General features: G+C 43.0%; 2 protein-coding genes across 7 annotated transcripts in view; one reads left to right on the top strand and one right to left on the bottom strand.

The window, feature by feature from the left end:
- rspo4 (R-spondin 4) overlaps nucleotides 1–5,902 on the top strand; it is a 27,544-nt gene extending 21,642 nt beyond the window's left edge. For 2 of the 3 annotated variants that reach the window (XM_026348589.1, XM_026348590.1), the window contains exon 5: nucleotides 2,925–5,902. In XM_026348589.1, the coding sequence (XP_026204374.1) occupies nucleotides 2,925–3,109 (185 nt within the window). In that variant the 3' untranslated portion in view covers nucleotides 3,110–5,902. Of the gene's footprint in view, nucleotides 1–2,920 lie in introns of all 3 variants that reach the window. The other variant, XM_026348591.1, reaches the window with a different exon arrangement.
- Nucleotides 4,311–20,404, bottom strand: part of chd6 (chromodomain helicase DNA binding protein 6) — an 81,257-nt gene continuing 65,163 nt past the window's right edge. For all 4 annotated transcript variants that reach the window (XM_026348586.1, XM_026348587.1, XM_026348588.1 and 1 more), the window contains exons 35-45: nucleotides 19,489–20,310; nucleotides 19,011–19,268; nucleotides 18,168–18,492; nucleotides 16,526–17,977; nucleotides 15,575–15,726; nucleotides 15,017–15,274; nucleotides 12,585–13,214; nucleotides 12,173–12,412; nucleotides 11,879–12,019; nucleotides 11,594–11,698; nucleotides 4,311–11,484 (exon numbers count right to left, since the gene is read on the bottom strand). In XM_026348586.1, coding sequence (XP_026204371.1) covers nucleotides 10,234–11,484; nucleotides 11,594–11,698; nucleotides 11,879–12,019; nucleotides 12,173–12,412; nucleotides 12,585–13,214; nucleotides 15,017–15,274; nucleotides 15,575–15,726; nucleotides 16,526–17,977; nucleotides 18,168–18,492; nucleotides 19,011–19,268; nucleotides 19,489–20,310 — 5,634 coding nt within the window. In that variant the 3' untranslated portion in view covers nucleotides 4,311–10,233. The remainder of the gene's footprint in view (nucleotides 11,485–11,593; nucleotides 11,699–11,878; nucleotides 12,020–12,172; nucleotides 12,413–12,584; nucleotides 13,215–15,016; nucleotides 15,275–15,574; nucleotides 15,727–16,525; nucleotides 17,978–18,167; nucleotides 18,493–19,010; nucleotides 19,269–19,488; nucleotides 20,311–20,404) is intronic.

Here is a 20,404-nt window from a genome sequence, read left to right on the forward strand (position 1 = left end):
ATGCATACATCTGTGCACATATGCATGTTTTCAGTAGAACGTGTGCAGCATGTGCTCATGTGTACAGGTCTGCTAACTCTTCCTCTACATACATGATCCAGTTTTATAGAAGGGAGATGCAAAACAATGAAGTGTGCAAAAAGGGAACGTGTACTTTCTGCCACTGTCAATGTAAATGCACACAGAGAGAGGACGTACAGAGGCATTTCAGGACAGACTGTCAAAATTCCCAATCATCAGCGCAGCATCCAAAATCAAAGCCAGTGTGACAGTGTTACTAATGAAGGACAGATTACAGAAATGAGGGGATGGCAGAGGAGGATGCAGAGATGAAGATGGGACAGGAGAGGACAAGTTGATTGAGGATGAGGAGAGAAGACAGGAGGGATTTAAAAAGTCATGAAGGCGGGTTCTCATTGCTAATGAAGGGCAGATGATAGTGGGGCATGTGACGTGGCACCGCAGCCTTCCTGCAGTGTGACTGGGGGGAAGAGAAATAAGATGTAAGAATGGAATTAAGTTTTCAGCAACAATGTCATGCAAGCAGCTGGCTCGAAGTCAAAATGTCAGTTTGGGACTTTTGCCTTGGTTTGTGTGGGGAACGTGATTGTTGTCCACCAACATGCGAGTGATATACGCTTAATCAGCGCAGCTTCAGCACTGGCATCACTTCACTCTGGAGCTACGCAAATACAACCAGTAGTTCAGAATGATGCATGAGGACAACAAATTCAAAATTCAAATTGTTTTAACGCAGCGTTTGTTCAGTGATTGGAAAAAAAGTTAGAGACAGAAAAGACCAAAGATCAGGAATAAACCAGTCATTCTTCTAAATGTGTTTTTTTTCTCCAGCATTATTTAAGAGTTGTATTGAGGGTTTCTTTTTAACCCAGCGGGAAACTTCTCATGAGGAAAGAGAGGAAAAGTTAAAAGCCGTGCTGGCAACATCAGAGAGCTCTAACTAAAGAACTGTTGTCTGCCTTTAAACTTTGACCCGAGTGAAATGAAGAGAGAAAGAAAAGAAAAAGACAAAGACAAAGACAAAGACAAAGACAGCCTGGGTCATTTCTTCAAACATCTAAAGGCACCAACGTCACACTACTTCTTAAAGAGCTCGTGTGACTTACAGGAAAAAACCAAGTGTTGTGAAGCTAATCAGCAGCAAACTGTGTTTTGGTCCAGGAGTTAAAGACGGTGATTTTTAGAAGGTTTGATCTGTTTCTGTATCGTGCAACTTTCAAAAGACCATTTTTTATGAAGTTCTTTCTTCTTGTATTTTGAGGAGGTCTCTAACCAACTGGTGCCGGCTCAGTCTAGAACTGTCAATGAAACACTGTCTGATGTTGAACCACGCTCTAAATCAAGCTCAGTACGGAAAAAGATCCCACTGTTAAACTGGAGCCAGAGATTATGGAGCTCTCTTCTTCATCGGCGAACATCAAAACCACATTTTGTATCTGAGCTAAACTCTGCTCTAATAGCATGAGACAGCAATATGAGATAGATGGATAACTTTTAATCACCGATGTCAGGAAACATTTATTCATCGAGCTCAGACTCACTTAAGTTTTGATCTAACACTGTCAGGTTTTTAAAGACGTCAGAGAATCCGATGTATCCGTGAGTTTGCAACAAATAAGACATCAGATCTGTTGAAGAGGGTTGAAAAGCACGTTGCTCTTTCAATACACTGGTGGCCAGAATTCCCCTGTGAAGGCAGTAATACATCAGTGAAAATATTTCACTGACACTCTGCACAGACCCTCCAGTGAAATCCAACACATCAGCTCACATAGTGATTCACGGTATTTAGACTGGATCTAAACGTGAGGCTCAGAAACACCTGAACAACATTTGCGTGTGAACGGTTCTTCCACTGGCTTCTCTGATGACGTGAACAACTGAAGTTAAAACCAGTAACTAAACAATATGTATGAGGAGGGAGTTGGAGAAATTGACAATAAGCTTCAGCAGCTTCTTTATTTTGTATTAAACTAAGGTTCAGGTCATGTTGCGATCCAGAAGCTAAGGTGCCGACCAGCTGTGTGAATTCCTGCTCTACTCTGACAACCTTTGGTTGTTGGAGCAAACACACGTTCTGATTTAGTTCAGTTCAATGAGACGTTTGGGCAAAAGGTCAGGTCTGATCTAACCCGCAACTCTGACTCCATAAGACTTGGAACGCTACGACCAGAGGGTCCACTTCCTCTTTATCCTGAACAAGGAGGCGTCGTGATTTGAGAACCATGTTCAGTGACGGTGGTTTTCAGAGGTGAAGCTGTGTGATCTAAATGACACGCTGGTTATTAATTGTTGATTTAAAATCATAAGGATCCTTTTCACAGCCAGTTTAAGTTGTTTAAGAGACGTGATCCAAACATGTTTGAGGCCTTTCAGTACATCAGCTGTACAACGTGTTGTTGCCTTTTAATAACTGTAGTGACAATATGAACAACAACAACAATAAGAACAAACTTTATTGATAACTGCACACAGATGATGACACATGGGGAACAATTTTACCCTCTAAATAGACTATAGTTACACTATTATCATAGTATATAGTGAAGAACTAGAATTTAGACTTTACTAAATGGTGAATCAGTGTTAAATGATCTGCAGTAGACTCAGAAATAACTGTGATTTACTAGAAGATATTTAAAAATCCACATTTCAACCACACACAGTAATTTACCTGCCTTGTCACCTGCCTGTTTTTGTACCCGTGCTGTTGAGATGAGGTCGTTTCTAAATGATAGCGAACTGCTGACTACGAAGCTTCTTGAAGCCTGAATCTCAGTTGTGCAGCTGTAACCAACACAGATGTTCACAATAGAAAAGCTAAAACAAACAAACTTCAGACTAAATTAAAAATATTTGTGTTATTTTCTGTTTTTTTTTTTTTATCAATTGATCTCAGAAAGACGCAAGAATAAAAAAGAAGGACTTGGAAGAAAGAGAGAGAGAAAACGACAACAGTTGCACGTCAGCAGCAGTTTGGGCAACTCGCAGAACGGAACAGACGCCACCACAGAGCACACGGACCCCTGAGGACCAGACGGACAGTCCAGCTCACCAGGACACCACACACATCATCATCAGCAGCTAATTTCAACCTAATCATCGTTTCTCAGTGTTTGTTATGAGCCTGTATCTCTGAACTTCTTTTAAATCCTCTGCTCTTCTGTCCTGGAACTAAAACTGAACAAATAACAAGTGTGTTAACGTGTGAATCGACCTTTTCACTCTGAATCATCTCATTAAAGTAGGTATCACCTTTCCTCGCTGTGTATATAACAAAACAAGTCACATACATCTGTTGTACTAGTGAAGAAAAAGAAGGAACCCCCACACAAAGAGACTTTACTCACATTTTAAATCACGTCTTCTCCATGTATTGACCCTTTCAGTGGAAACAGCTGACGTCCATTCACTGTCTACCTGTCCTGTCTGATTGTGCAGGACTGATGTGGGTATTCCTCCTTTTTCTTCGGAGTTGTTCGAACATCTCATCTGTTTATCGGCTTCTCTCGTTGTATATTTATCAATATTTCGACGACAAAATGGAAATTTATTCCAAAACACAAATGTTTGTTTCAATAAATGTATATATTGATGTTGCTGCGTTGGTGCAGAGGTTTGTTTTTTACTGTGTTTAAATGTTTGAATTTAAGGGTTTGACAGCATTAATACATTTTATTTGTTGTTCACTGTTTTAGCACTTACTATGAGACACAGCTATTTATTCCTCATCGTGTTGTTTCTAATGCTGAAGTCTCCAAATCACAAACTGCAGGAATAACAGAGTTTGTACAAACGTTACTCAGCCTTTAAAACGTTTCCATGATTTATTTCCATAGCCAAATAACTTTTTCCTCATTTGCAGTTCAGGTATCTGGGGGATTCCAAACCTGGTCCTCACAACCCCCCTGCTTGTTTTCCAACTACTCTGGTCCGACCTACTGCTGATTACCTGGATCAGGTGTGTTCAGTCAATCAGAAGCTGGAAGATACCAGATGAGAGGTGTCTTCCAGCTTCTGAGTGAAGGAGCCGAAGCGTTTTCTCCGTCCTAATGAGACGTCATCATAAATTCACAACTTGTGTGCATCCGTTTCTCTACCTGCTCAGTCCTGTTCAGTATGGCAGACTGCTGCAGCCCTTCCCAGCATACACTGTGCAGACAGCGGGCCGTCAGTCCACTTCAAGGTCGCCGCAGTCAAAAAACCTGAAGTTTCAAAAACAAATGAGGAAATTACAGCGGTGATTTCAGTCCAGATTGAATAAATGACTCACCAAGGACAAAGAAAGGTGAAAGTCATCTTTTATTGCACAATAAAAGATCACACATACCATGTTTTGACTCATGAGATTGGTCCACATGGGAATACAGAGAGCTATAGTTACAAATAAGAAAAACAGAAAAAAAGATAAAAACCCCACCACATAACTTACTGGGTAAGAACCAGGAGTCTGACTTCACAATCAGCCAGTTATTGTCTTTCCTCCACTTTTTAGCTGAACATCCTTGTGAATTACATTGCACTTGATTTGACTTGCCTTATATTACAGTAGTTATTCTGAGGTGGGTGGTTTCGCAGACGTGAATTCAGAGGAGGTGATGAAGTTCTTATTAAACTGTCCCAGCCCGTTTTCATCCAACCACATCTTTATTTTCTGGCTCTCTCCTGGTTGTCATGCAGCTTTGCTATCGATCGACGTTCAAGGTCGGCATGCCACGAAGAGAAAGCTAACTCAAGACAAATGCCACTAATGAACTTGCGTTGGATTCAGTGTTTAAAACGTAATTCTGTGTCGGCACCTGTGTCTCATTTTGCAGAAACTGAACGTTTTGTGAAGCTACAATAAGCGGAGATTACAGCATCAAAGACGCAGTTCAGTTTCAAACCCCACAATATTACAGAGAGGGTTGTAATTCTTCTGTTCGTCTGTTCTGCCAAGAACATATTTTAGTGTCTGTGAAACCAACCTGTAATGAATTAAACTAAAATCCATGTTTTGACACAAGGATTTTCTCATTTTTCCAAGATTTATTTTTACATCTGTTTGACTCCGGGTCAAGAATTATAGCAAAAGCTATGGAGTGTGTTTGGATGTTGTCTGTTTTCTGAACGTGCGCAAGTCAAGTGTTTTTCTTTCTTCGTTTGGATTTCGTGATCATTATCCTAGGTGAGGTCAGAGGTCAGACTCAGCTACAGATGAGCTGACAGAGGTTCAAAGCTTGCTTGCTTAAGGACACTTCAGCGAAGCAAATCTTTTCTGATAATAGGTTCAAACTCAATCTTAATATAAGCGAGAACAGAGTGAAGTGTACGACAAGTAAAAGTTAAAGTTAACATTATCAGGCCAACAACCAGTGACAGGATGGTAACGAACCTCTTTAATGGAGCATGTAGATATCTTAAATCACATTACTGCGTCTAGTGTTAGGTATATATGACTGAGCAGTTCTGATAAAAAATAATAAATAAAAACAAAGAAAACCAAATAATGTGTATTTGATCAGATCTATGCCTTCTTTCTTGTTCAGGTGTGGTGCCAGAGCAGGTTACCTGCTCCAGACACTGATAGTTATCAGTCATCGTCTTCAAAATGCAGTCATCACATCTTAAGTCTTACACTGGGGCAACTGATGGCTGCATCCTGTGTCTTAAGAAATGTCAATAATCCCAAAGAGTGGCCCCAAAATGCTGGATTATTACTGGACAGTGCGTATACAGTAGCTCAGCTCCCCCAACTACAGTATGTTGAAATGATTCAGAGAATAGAGAACTCTTTACCATGTTATTCCCACGAGATGAGGGGAAAAAGCAGATGTGAACCAAAAGTTTTTGTTTTTTTTTTCCCCCAGGAGTACAAGAGTAACAAAGCCAGCAAAAAAAATAAAAAATCAGTCATGAGACAACCATGTAAAGACAAGATCTGTACAATAAATACATTATTCATGATGAGAAAAACGTTTACAACAGTTTCAGGTGAGCATTCGGAACATTTAAGTTAACCAAAACTACTTCAATGAAAAGAGAGAACACTGTTAAAGAAGGCATGATGTGACGTGAACAGGTACGAAGCCATCGCCGGGACTGACCTCCAGCTGCTGTCACATACTGCACCTATGATTTTGTTTCAAGTTTTTACACAAGAACATGTCAGTAACAGGAAACGATGTGCATATCTGGGCTGTGGAATTCAAACTTGGTGTCATCCTTGTAAAACGTTATTTAGCTGTGTGGATCACTGGCTTCCCCGTGGGATTTACTGATGCACTTTTAGGAATGTCAACAAACACACAACAATCAAATACTTGATTAGGATACATACGTGTGCATTATCACCCTACTGTAGATGTGACAGATGTCATACAGACGCTCTCCTGCAGTAATCGAATGAGAACAGGAAGCAGTCCTTAAAGGGAAAATCTGGTATTTCTCAACCTGCGTCTTCTTTACTCATCATTTTTCTGACCAAACCCTGATAAGATGCTGCTCACTAAACACTCAAACTGAAATGTGACCTGTATCATCTTTATGAATTACAAACTGAAACAGATTTGACTAATAACAAAGCCTACCCTGATCCAAGTGTGAAGCTTTACACAACAAGCTGAACAATATGTTCCTGCACGAGCTAAATGCAAAGCAGGTGGCCACTTAACACAAACACACCAGTGTGCATAAATATGGTGGGAAAAGTACAACCCAATCTGCATCAATGGCTGCAAACATTTGCACCATCTCCAATTTACCTGAATGAAAGCCTGAAAGGCAGATTGAAGGTGTTCATCATTTTGATACGACCTGCGACTGGCCCTGGAGTTTCTCTGTTCAGCTGCGATTGCATGAATTTGCAGAGTCTGCTAAAAGGAACTCTAACATACTGTGTAAATAGAAAAAGAACTATGCTCATTACTCTAGCGTGCTAGGCTCCAGTTTAATACAGTATTACAATACAGGACTACAAACCACAGCACTGCTCTGCGTGTTTCTAATTTGTGATTTATACTGATACCGACCACAGAGAATCTCAGTGGCTAAGTTAAGCTCTTAGTCACTTATACTACTACATAGATCTACATAGATTTACAGACTGACTATTTTGTGGGTTTATCATTGGTTGGATCATAGCTTATAGTCAGAATGCACAAATATATGAGTTAAGACCCAGGTTAAAAAAAAATCCAGAATTTCTCTTTAATAAACAACATGGTGTCATCTGCGAAAAGGTGAATGAATCCAATGAAGACTTTCAATTTTAAATCTTCTTTCAAATCACGTTTCCAGTAATGATCTTACTACCTGATACACTAACCTGATATACAATAGAAGCCTTTAAAAAGAGAAACCGTGTAAAGTCATTTTAGAGGCACTGGTTAGAAACAGTCACGTTCTGTTTACTCTCTATTTGTGCTTTGAGCGATGACTGATTGACTTTTGGGAACTAACAGTTATTTGGACAGTGGTACCTTCGCATTACTATTGACTTTAGAAGATAATGCACATCACCAAGGCCATGTACACATGTACAAGGACAAACTGACAAACTGAACACAAACACAATAGCATGTCCCTATATCGAGATGTAACAGAACATCTATACAAAAAAATACTAGGTAAATAAGGCATTTTACTTTGAATAATACATAATGAAACAAAAAGAGAAAGAATGTCATATTTGGTGAAAGTTTGGCAAAGAAAAAGTATAATAAATTATATATAGCCACAAACTTGTGACAAGGCAACAACTATGTTTTTTTTTTTTTTTTTTTCCAAGAAGAAATGTGACTTGCAAGGACGAGACGGCAGTAGAAACACAGCTCCACAACAAAACGTGTGCGCATGCATGCACACATATAGTCTCTTCCATCATCGCACACTCTCACACACGTATAAATGAAAGAAAAGACAGTACAGAAACATGTTAACATTCACATAGAGACACTGTGCAAAAATAATGTTTTCATGTATGAAAACAAAAAAGTGAAGTCCGACATCATCAACAGAAACATTGGACATATAACCCCACAATGCAGACCCTGTTGTGAAGAAGAAAAAAAAAAAGATTAAAACCAAAGACTTGCATCCATTTAATGTACAGTACAGTCTGTCTGACACAGGAAACACTGGGACTACACTCAATGCAAAAACCCCCCTCGCATATGTCAAGTATTTTTTTTTCCCCAATGAAGAAACAAAGCGCTAAAGAAAAATGGTGCGTTAAAAAAACTGCACTATACAGCGAAAGATTTACACAGGTAGAAACTTTTAGTAAGAACTGCTATTAAAAGTAATTCACGCAAATTAAAGGAGACAAAGAAACAACGAGGCACTCAGCCCAGGTGATTCAGACCACTTTGCATCCCTCCTCTTCCTCTTATCCGTCCTTCCTGCCTGGAAAACAGATTATTCCCTTTCACTGGACACACGTTGGGCAACGCACAGATAATCTCTCTCTGAACATAAAATCTCTGAAAAAATGAGGAGAGGACAGTATGGTCTCCCTCCCCGCCCCTGGAAAAAGAACATGATGCTACAGATTGTGATTGCAGGCATTTTGCAGCAGTCACTCTGCACTGTTCCTGATGAATAAGTGGCCCAAATTGAATTAACTTACAACTGACTTGCTGTAAGTTAATTCCAGCTGGGACTCCAGGACAATTATTCTCCTCTTATCCTCCTCAATCCCCCCACCTCAGAGTTTGCAGGACAGGATACAATCTAAACTGTCTCCTACTGCCCCCCGGTGGCTTAACTGTGCTCTGAACTTTGAAATTCCTGTTTCTCATTCGGATTAGGCCTAAAGGGCAATCTCTCAAAGCGACAACAACATGTCTGTGTTTAAAACTAAATCTTAACATGATCAAAAAAGTGACAAAAGAAAATAATCTCATGATTGTTCTCTGCTTTTATAACAAAATCAAACAACAGTGGAGTTCTTGTTCTGAATATGTACTCAACATGTCCTGTTCTTGAATTCTGGTTTCCTCTTCTAGTGTGAAGGCTAAATGACGTTTGAAGTCTGAACTTCTTTTTAAAAGAAGTTATAGCAGCAATGGCTTAGCACTGAAAATAAAATAAAAGACAGTTACTAAACAATAGGAGAATGGCAGACAATGCTATCTTAACAGATACAACACACATGCCTGGGACTCTGTTAACCTCACTTGAATTTTGATCTTCAAATCAATATTACAGTCTGTATTTTAGCAGATAAAACCCATTAAAACAAGTTTCATCTGATTTGGCAGCTGTCTGACTACATACATCTTTTGATGGAGTCCGATGATTCAAACATTCTTAAAAAAGCTACACTCTCTGAAATGTATTTGAACTGCGATCTGTTTTCTTGGTAAAGAAGCTTTTGCATATTAGGTTCATGTTTACCAGTGTTTTCCCAAATAAGCTGGGAAAAGGTGTTTTAGTGTCACATATCTTCGGGAATGCTGGTTCAGACTCATTAGTCTGACCAAACACGATTTCAGGTTAGTAGAGCCTGCAGCTTTTTGAACATTGCACAAAGATAAAAAAAAAACAAAACAAAAAAAACACTTGATTTAGTGGAGTGTGCCGGAAAAAAAAAAAAACAGTACTCTATTGAACAGGCTCTGTTTTTGACCTTGAACATAAGATACACGAGTGTTCCTCTGCTTGAGCTTCTCTGAATTCCCAAACTGTGGAAAGAAATTCAGACCGACTTTAGAAAACCACCTCTGACATCTGTGCCACAACCCTTCAGTCATATTTGTGTCTGTGCAAACACACCGAACTAAAGCTGCACGTACAAAACAAACCATCTTGGATCACTTTGAGCTTCTAATCATATCGATATTAATGCCAACGTTCTCCATGGTTAGCACAGCTTGCCTGCAATGTGTGTGTATGTGTGTGTGTTTATTTTGGGAAGTGTCCTTTCCGACTCAGTCTCGATGCAGAATGAAGGGGAAGAATACACAGAAGATCATTTCTTACACTAGTTTTTTGTATACAAGGAGGGAGTGGAGAGAGTGGGTGGGGTCTTGGTATATAAACATGACCAAGTTGAATATAATCATTATTGTTATTAGTCATCATCATAATAAAAGTCTTTACATGGACATTGACTGACAGACACGGCACAAACTTTACACTGTTGCTCAATCGAGAAAGCGAGCAACAGAAGAGACTGGAGGAGAGGGCAGGAAGTGGTTTGTCTCTGTCCTCTGCAGTTTGTCTCCTCCTCTATGCCTCCACCTGTCTCTGCTCGTCAGTTTCCTGCTTCTCCTCCTGTGTTGCCTCCATTCCTGTTTCCTCCAAACGTTCCACATTCTCCTCTGTTGCTGCTCCTTTAGGTTGGTAATATGAGTCTGGTTCCTGGGGCTCTGAAGGTCCTTCCCCTCCATCTCCTGGCCCAGTCTGGAGCTCTTCAGTCGGAGGTGGGCCTGGGTCTGGAGCTGAGGTAGGGGAGGTGGACGGAGATAAGGAGGAGCCTGGGTGGGACATAACACTAGCCTTAACTGTACTTTCTCTCTCCTCTACCTCTCCTGTCACCACCTTCTCCTTGTCCTCCTCTTTGTCCCCTTCCTCCCTCCCTCTCTTCCTCCTCCTCTTCGGACTTCCTGGTGAGGCATCTACTGCTCCAGGAGGCATCGCAGGCAGCGCCATGATGCCACCATGTGGCAAGAACATGTGTGGGTACATCAGGCCATGTGACATGCCCGGGATCAGGAAGGGGTTGAAGGTGAGATGGCCGCTTGTGCCGGCACCGAGGTGCGCAGAGCTAAGATGGGCCCTGCTGGTGGAGGTAATGATAGCTGCTGTCTCCACCCCTCCTGGTCTCTTGTTGGCTTCCAGTCCCCCTTTCTCCTCCCGACTCCTCTCACTTTCACCTCCGGAAACCAAAAGGGCAGTGCTCTCCCTCTCAACGGGAGTCGTTGACGAGGGGCTGGCAGCCTCAGATGTAGAGGGTGCAGTTGTTGTGGTGACTTTTGCAGCAGACAGTGAAGAAGAAGAAGAGGAAGATGAGGAGGTGCTGGGGTGGGGAGGAGGTGGTGGAGGTGTGTGCGCCATCATTGTGCCAACACTGAATAAGGCGTGTTGTGGAATAGCAGCCCCGTGGGGGTGCGGGATGCCATGCAGCATCATGGGTAACATACTCAACCCATTCTTGGCGTCTTCCACTGACGCTCCAGCTCCTCCTGCCTGGACGGCTGCAGGGAAACCATGTGGGAATCCAGCTGCCATGATCCCGGAGATGGGAATTCCAGGAATACCTCCACGGAGGTTCTGCATGGCCACCATGGAATCCATACTGCTGATTAAACCACCATTCATGAAGAGGGGAGGCCCAAGGGCAGATGAAGAGGAATCGGAGATGGACAGGAGGGGCTTAGGCATCTCACTGCGAGGCCGACGCCCACGGCGCCGAGAGTTCGGATCTCTGTTGACTGGTTCCGTGAGGATCCGGGAGAATTTCCCTTCAGGGAGGAAACCCTGCAGCATAAAGTCCACATTAGCATACAAACTGTAGTGTAGGTATTGAATGGAATACAAATATCACGTTGACATAATACAAGGTGACGTTAAAATGTGTTGTACTCACAGAGTGTTTGACCACATCAGCCCAGTCTGGAGCTACATAGTACTCTGAGTTGGCATCAAGCCACCTGGAAAGCTCCTTTATGGCCGGAGCCATGGCACCACCAAGCTGCAAGAGAGGAAAGCCAGGACAATAATTTAATGAGCCTGCATTCTTATAGCCTGTATTATTAGTGGGTAAAAAGGTAAAAGGCACTAATGTTGCTTCCTCATAACTTTTAATTTAAAAGTAAAAATGCAGATAAACTGATGTGCACATGCTGTTTATGTTTGCGTGTATGTGTTCTACCCTGCGTCCAGTGCCTCTGTGCACAACTGGAACTCTCTCCTCCCCTGTCAAAGAGTTGATATCCAGCTTTGTGGGGTCTTTACAGCGATGCCTCCTCTGCTTGGGACGCTCAACAAAACCATGTAACAGGCCTGCTCCAGACTGCAAAGCAGCAAAGAAAGATGAGATGGATGAAGAAACATCAGATGCATGGTGCTGTGTCCACAACAGCATGTTAAATATTAAAAAACAACCTAATAGCTATAACATTTTAATGTAAAAAAGAATTTTACAGACGCAGAGAAAAACACCTACGTGAGAGAATCCGGGTAGATCCATGCTGTAACCTGGATTCTGCCTCAGCCACTCGATCAGGCCTTTGCTGGCAGCTTCTCTGTCTATGGCCACGATCTCTGGCTGTGGAGGTGTCTGGGTAGGGGTAGGAGTAGAAGAGGAGGAGGGCGTGGGGGGACCTGCGGGTCGCTCTGAGGGAGAGGGGGACGGTGAGGAGGTGGAGGAGGAGACAGACGAGTGGCTGATCACCTCCACTCGGCCCTGTAGGCAGAAAAACACAGACACACAGACACAAACACGGTGCAGGTGTTTTAACTCTTAACTTCTGAATAGGAAAACTATTCTCCCCCATACCACCCTAAGTGTGGTTTCTCCCTTTCACTCTGAACCACAACAATTATGACAGTGAGAAGACCCTCCACCCTCTACCCACCTGTGTCTCAGGGAGGTGCAGTCCTCTGCTCTTGGTGAACTCAGAGTACAGAGCTTCCACGTTTCTCCGCCGCCCCCTCCTCCTCCTCAATGAATCATCTCCCCTCAGGCTCCCATTAACTATCTGCCCTGTTACAGGATGGATGAGCCCAGCCTGCAGTATCCCGGCCATGTCGATTCCCACAGAGCCTGATAAGGGTGCTGTGATGGGGGGCGGGAGCTTATGACTGCTGCCAGCACCAGCACCATGGGGGCTGATTGCTGGTGCAACCACAGCTTCACCTGTCCCAATGCCACTGGTGGTGCTTACTTCTCCAGACGACTTGGTAAGATCTATGGCTGCTTCTTGCCAACCGTTAATCAACATGGCCCCTGTACGGTGGGAGGGCGGGGCCACCACCGGCACCTTCTCGCCAGTAGAGCTTGTGGTGGAAGCAGCATGGCACGGTGATGCTGATTTTCCAGCTAAAACCTTGGCAGCGGCTGCAGCAGCAGCTTCGTAATCGAAAGACCTCCGACCTCCCGCTCGTTTGAGCTCGGGAAGGAAAGGAGGCGCCACGAGCCTCTCCTGTAAGAGAGGCAAGGAGGTGAGGCGCCAAGCTCCGCGCCCGCATGCGCCGCCCCGCATGTACTGTCAGGGTGGACAGGGTGGGTGAGGGGTAGACAAGAATGGGAGAGAGATGATGGATTTGTTAAACATACATATGGACTGAGACGTAACACAGTGGCCGCTGGCAACCAGACCTGGGTAAAACCATAAGAGCAACACATACACTGACCGTCCAAAAAAAAAAAAAAAAAGAACTACCTGGATTTATTAAGTTATTGAACTCTAACTGATGCAGAGTAGCTTCTCATTTCTTAAACAACCATTTTAGAGGACACATCCTGTGGTCGTGGGAAAGATGTTAATCTGTTTCAGAAGAGTCAAATTATTGGCATGAATCAAAGAAAACATCTAAAGAAATTGATGAAACTACAAAAACTGGTTTAAGAACTGTTCAGTGGAAGAAGGTCATGTGGTCTCATGAGTCCAGATTGACCCTGTTCTAGAGTTATGGGAACATCCAAGGTAAGAAGAGAGGCGGGTGAAGTGATGCACCCATTATGTCTAGTGTCTACTGTACAAGCCTGTGGGGGCAGTGCTATGATCTGAGGTCAGCTGACTACCTGGATATACGGAATGAACAGGTTATTCCATCTATGGACTTTTTCTTCCCGGATGAGACGGGCATATTCCAAGATGACAATGTCGGGAATCACTTGACTGAAATGTAAAAGAGTGGAGCATGGGAGCATGACTTAGCCACCAACGAGTCCAGAGCTTAACCCTATTGATAATCTTTGGGATGTGCTGGAGAAGACTTTCATGCAGCAGTCTGACTCTTCCATCATCAAACCAAGATGAATGTGAAGTGAAAAATTAATGCAACTCTGGAATAAATGTTGTGACACTGCAGAAGCTCATCAAAACAGGCATCAAAGCTAAAGTCGCTCCAGCGAAAGAGTGTGTGACTTTTTTTTGGAAGGTCAGTGTATTTAAAAATTAGTTTGTCATCTCTCTCTTTTGATGTGTTTTCTTTGGAAACTGCTTCATGTATCTGCTAGTTTTCTTTTCTAAAAGTATGAGATATAAAGTCAGATAAATAGGTGCGAACCCATCTGTGCCTTAGATTATGGTATAAGTAACTTTTAGTAAATTATGACTTTGGGTAAAACACCCAAACTGATAATTCATCAGACTAAATCTATATGAAAAACTCTTTATGTTTGTCTGGAAGTTGAGTCATAGAAACCGTTTTTCTTCTACTCTATTCATATAAGCAGCTTCTTCACTAAAGACCGAGATGCTTTGACTTAACTTCCAGACAACTTCCTGACTGACTTCTCCTAATTTTAAATCTAAAATGGAAACAAAACCTTCCTTTCCTTATATATGTTAGAAATCTTTTACAACGTGACTGCCTGCCCAAGTCTGATATCAACATATATAATATATACAGTACACATTACACAGACAGGGTACTTTACAAAAAAGGAAAGCAACAAAGCAATGATGTGAACTAGAGGTGTCCAGTGCCACAAGTATACATTAAAAGATATCTGTAAAACATTTACATTACTTAATGTGCACATTAATGCATCAGTATACCTGAAAAGACAGAGTTATGTCACATGGCTGATCAACTAAATTAAAATATTGACTGATACTGTGTCTCTGCGAGCACAAGAAGGACAAATCAAAGTGATCATGCACTTTTTCAGAGTCCTTGTCTGGTGCTATGGAGGAGTTTAGCGGTTTAAACTGGACACCACTTGTATGAACTATGGCATGAGACAGCAGGGATAAATGCAGACAAATGACAGATACATTGATATGTACATTAAAGGGAATCTACTGATTCATTCATCACGTCACAGGTATGTGCTCACCTTAGGTAGTCTTGTGAGAGGGGGTGGGATGGAGAACCCCAGTCCAGGGTTTGCCTGCTGAACTCTGGCCTGGCTTTGGACGGAGCTTGAGGCTGTGGTGGGGAGGAAAGTCGCTCGGTGGTGGTGATGCTGGGCTAAGCTGTTGGCCAGGCAGGAGTTGGCAGCCAGGGAGCCGGGTGAGTCATGCTGCTCACTTGGCCATTTTCCCTTCAGGATGGCGTGGCAGATGCTGTCCAGGCGGTTGATGATCACCCGGTCCTAGAGGGGGAAATAAAACAGAAAATAACTGGATTAATGACACGAGGAAGATAACGTGCATGTGTGTACAGCCCTTTTATTGAAAACAAACAAAGTCACTGTCCTCCTGAAGCAGAAAACACAATATATGTTGGGCTGAAAATCTCTAAAACTGAAATCAATGCACCATATGTAAGGCCAGAAAACTGCCTTCAGCTCATGATACAATACGTTTGTAGATAAAAATGTTTTCTTGCATGGAGGAGAAGAATAAATGTCAAACCCTCAAATACACTTTAAGTATAAATGACAACACAGTACCTTTGGCCATTCAGAAAACGAGTAAAGTGCTTTCTCTTGTAGCAGCTGAGCGATGGTTGGTTCCTTGGTGTCATGGAGGCTGTTGGGAATCTCACACATGGAAATGGGAGCTGCGAATCTTGGACTTCCTGCATATGTTTCCACCACAGGCACTGTGGAGGAATCATTTATCAAGTCAAGAAATGTGAAAAAAGCCACACACTGTCTCACTTCAGTGATACAGTTCAGTAACTCACAACATTTCAGTCTCTTGGACAGTGCAGGAGATTTTTTCATGTTTCCTCCAACGCACCTGTCGCATATTTAAGTGTTCCAAGACTTTGCCCAAAGCTTGAGGTGAACAGGCATTGTGGAAATCGATAACTGGCCATCAGTTTTGGGCTCCTATACAGACTAAGTACCCTCTTAGGTTAGCTGCCACCGCTAATGCTCACCCACATATGGCCAGGGCTAGTTGGAGTGTTCATGAAGGTCAGTGTGTGTCTCAGAAAGTGTTTCAACTTTCAGTTGTGAAAGAAAAATAGTTTTCACAGAGGTTAAACTATAAAACAACAATGGGTTCTGTTCAGAAATGATCAGTTCATGGCACCAGTCTCAGTTTCAACTGGGCAGAGTTTGGCCCACAAGAACACTTCTATGGGACTGGGGGACTGAAACAAATCTTTTTAGTCTCTGTCCAGAGAAACTGTTGCATAGAGACATTATAACATTTATGTGTTTTTTTTTTTTACTTGACATTCATATGATCTTGTGTTAGTGGAGCCTTAGAATAAAATATAAACCCTAAATCAAGCAGAATATGGCCACTTTAACAAAATAGGCAATTGGAACACCTCACTTGTTCACCAGAAACCTGTCATTTTACAGACTACAGAACATTGAAAATAATATTTTCTGTATCTTGTGAAAATGATTTTGAACCTCTACATTACAAAGTTTGACTAATCTCACCTGGTGAACTAGGCCTCTCCTCCTTCACTTGGCCTTTCAACGCCAGACTCTCTGAGGTCTCCATCAGGGCATCTGCCTGCTCTAGCTTCGGGGTCAGGACTGTGCTGTCTGCCTCCAACAGCTCCTGCTTGGTCTCTGCTTTAATCTCATGTAAAGCAGCAAATTCAAGGCCCTCTGGCTTGGCCTCCGGTTTGATCTCAGAACTGTCTGGGTAGGTTGCAAACTCCAAGTTCTCTGGCTTGGCTTCAGGCTTGATGGCAGACATGTCGGTAAAAGCTGTTAACCTTAAACCTTCTGGTTTTGTCTCAGTCTGGAGAACTACAGGTTTGGCTTCAGGTTTGATTTCAGAGCCATCTGAGCAGGTTGTGAACTGGAGGATTTCTGGTTTACTGTCAAAGTTCTCAGGCTTGATGGGAAGGCTTAGATCTTCTGGTTTGGACTCCAGTATTTCTTGTTTGAAATCTAACTGCTCAGATTTGGTCACCAAGTCTTCTGACTTAACAGCGTAAGCTAGAAATTTTGCATGTTTGACTTCAGAACTATCTGGATAGGAGGGTAATGTCTCCTCAATCTCCGTCTTTGTCTCCTCTACCTTAATTGGGAGCTCAAACTGCTCTGGTTTCTTCTCGCCACCACTGTCTGGTAAAATAGAAAATTTAAGATGAGATGGCTTTGTTTCACTGCTGTTTGCAGATAGAGTGGGCGCAAATTTGATTTCATTTTGTTCAAGCAGATTGTCTTTGTTATCCTGAGGGGATAATGCCAGAGCTCTGTCCTTACAGTCTTCGACTACGTCTTTAAAGTTTTCCTGCTCCACTGAAACTTCAGTTTTGACTCCAGCACTGTTGCTGCTCTTTATGGTCTCATTGGTTGACCCTTCCACGGGTGATGAGAGGGAAGTAGAAGGGCAGGAGGGTTGTGTGCAATTGGAGTAAAAGCTGTCCAGCTCCATCTCACTGGGTTTGGTGTCCAGCTGTTTAACTGCTTTTTCTGTCATTTCAATGCAGGGTTGAAATAATGAAATGTGATCTACCTTCCCTTCTGAGATCTCATCCACCTGATCTGCAAGATGTTGCTCCAATGAACCATCCTCTGTGGAATTTTCTGCATTTTCTCCTTCTTGTAGAAACTCCCCAGATGCGTTCACCATCAAGGTTTCAGGTTCCATCGAGTTTTCCATTGACACTTCCTCAACTGTCTCATAAAACATCAACCCGTCCACCTCCTCTACAGGTTCCTCAATAGACTCAGGACACTGTTCCAGCTTCCCAAGGTAAGGGTGCATGTCTTGGGGTAGGTCTGCCTTATGTTCCGCTTGCTCAAATCTGTCCTGAAGGTCTTGAGACAGTTGGTTTGAGATCTGCATCGTCCCATCCTGGTCTCCCAGAACCGAGCCTGGCTCTATCCCATCAATCTGTTTCATGTGTGGATTCAGGACACCCAAGCTTTGGTCTGAACATACGAGAATTAAACATAAAAATGTGAAGTAGAGTCAACAATATTAGTTGAATGAAGGTTCAATCATGAGGTAAGAATGTAGGTAAAGTTAAGCATTAACGACATAAATCTGGAATCATGATGCAATGAATTATAGCCACTTTTACACTTTAGACACACAATGGACTTTTTCACCCCATCATACCTTGATCTGCATCACACTGATCCGTTTCCAGACTTGGATTTATTCGTTTTTCCACATTTTGCTCCATGGTCTCCCTCGACAAGTCTTCAACACCTTCTTCCACGTTCTTGTCATCAAACTCAAAGCCCACAGCTCCTTCCTGGTCCTCTCCCTCCTCTACAGGATTGGTCAGGCTTTCAGCGACATCAGATTGACCCAGCCTATCCTGTGGCTCGTGGGCAGTGATGTCAGACAGAGAGAGCGGAGGAGGGGGGACATAGGGCGGAGGGGGGCTCGCTGACAGGTCTGTTTGATCTGCACTGGGTTCCTCACTTACACCAATGTCCTAAACGTATAGAACAATAGTGTCAAAATCACATTTACTAAAGCCCAAGTTTAACAGCATTGCTACCAATAAAATAAATCACATTATGGTGATATAGTGACACGTTTAAACAGGATTCAAATACTTAGTGTTACAAAAGTTTTCCTTGAATACTATGACCCTGCTAAAATTACAGCTCAAGTGAAAGCTTTAAGCCTGCATGACTCCATCATCTTCACTCATAAAATGGTTGAGGAAACCTTTAATTCATAAACCTAAATGCCATGACACATGAGCAGTGTTTGGAGATGACTTATTTTTTGTGCTTTACACCATTTTATCCTTTGTTTTCATGAAATAATGAATTCCATTGTATTTTATTGTGTTTGTCTATTGTCAGCCTCTGTGGAAACATTACTGTAAAATGGGTTTCAGACTGTTATTACCTTAGGGCCAATTTCTTGTAAACGCTTTGAAATTACTGCAATTTACTCTACGTTGCTGATGTCACCCTGATGACAAGAGATGCTGAAACCAACCTTAAAGAGCATGTAACTTGAGGACAGTGGCTCCACAGAATCTCCAGCGGAGGGGTGGGAAGGAGAGGATGAGGGTGGGAGGCCTAAGCATTCCTCCAAAGTTCCACCTTCCTCCCCTGCTCCATTTCCCCTCTGTGTCTCCTCATCCTCCTCCTCCTCTAAAAAGCCAGTCTCTAGAGCAGAAGGACCCAGAATGGGATCAGATTCGTTGAACATGTGATGAGCTGGACTGGAGTGGTCTGTACCGTCCCAGGGAGCCTGCAGGGATTATTGATTAATTAAAAATGTTAGTACATATCGAAGATGTCAAAGCAGTTTTTGATCATTTAAACTCTGCTGAAATAATAATTTCCTTTTGATATATTGAAAATCTAAACATTTACTGTATGCATCTCTCCTATTCCATCTCAAATACTAAGACTTAACCAGGTCAGTATTAGGTAAACTGCAGAATACAGATATAAATCACAGTATGTACCTGTAACTGATCCAGTTCCACTGACGGCGCCATCAGCCCAGTTTCCTCTGACGAGCCCTGCTCACCAACAAGCACATCGCTCCTCAGTTTCGAGTCCAGGTCTGTTCCCCCTACACCGTATGAGTTGAGCATGCTTTGACCTCCTGCAGCCGAGTTGAATGGGAACCCATTGAGGGCATCTTTAGAGGTTTTCCCTCCATGTAAAGCGTCTGCAGACATGGCATCGTGCTGCAGCGAGCTCAGTTCCAAGGTTTCATCCAAAGGAGGACAGTCGAGAAAATCTCCCCGTGAGCCCGGAACTATTCCCAGACTTGGTGAGGATGATTCATGAGCATCCAGTGGTGAAGGGTGGAGGTGAGGGTGAGAGGAGGAAGAGGAGGAAGGAGAAGGAGCTGATGGAGGTGCAGTGTGATGCTGGTGATGAGGGTGGTGGTGAGAGGACTGGTGGGGGTATTCAGGAGGCTGAGGGGAGTGGCAACTGAGTCCTGAATCGAACAGACAGCAGTGTGGATGGGGCAACTGCGGATGAGACGAAGAGGAAGATGAGGACGAGATGCCAGGATGTGTGGCCAGGCCTGGATGGTGAGGGTGATGATGACTTTGATGAAGATGAGCGGGTTGTCCCCTGACGTAGTTCCTGTAAGCCTCCAGGAAGCTCAGCTGGGGGTCGTTGAGAATGTAGAAGTCGGTGCGGCTCAAACCGTGTCGTGCTGCCCCGATGAGAAGGTCACGGTCATGTTTACCAGTCTCCCACCAGACCGGGAGGTAGAGGGAGGGGCGGCACAGCTGGAGGCGGGCCGAGAGTAGTGGGTGACGGAGAACCTGAACAAAGAGTGGAGATGAAAACATTTTCACAACATGCATCAAAATAAACTCACAGAACTTCAACATCAACAAATATTGAGTTTGACATAAT

The sequence above is a fragment of the Anabas testudineus genome, chromosome 5, assembly GCF_900324465.2.
Source record: "Anabas testudineus chromosome 5, fAnaTes1.2, whole genome shotgun sequence".
NCBI classification, from domain to species: Eukaryota; Metazoa; Chordata; class Actinopteri; order Anabantiformes; family Anabantidae; genus Anabas; species Anabas testudineus.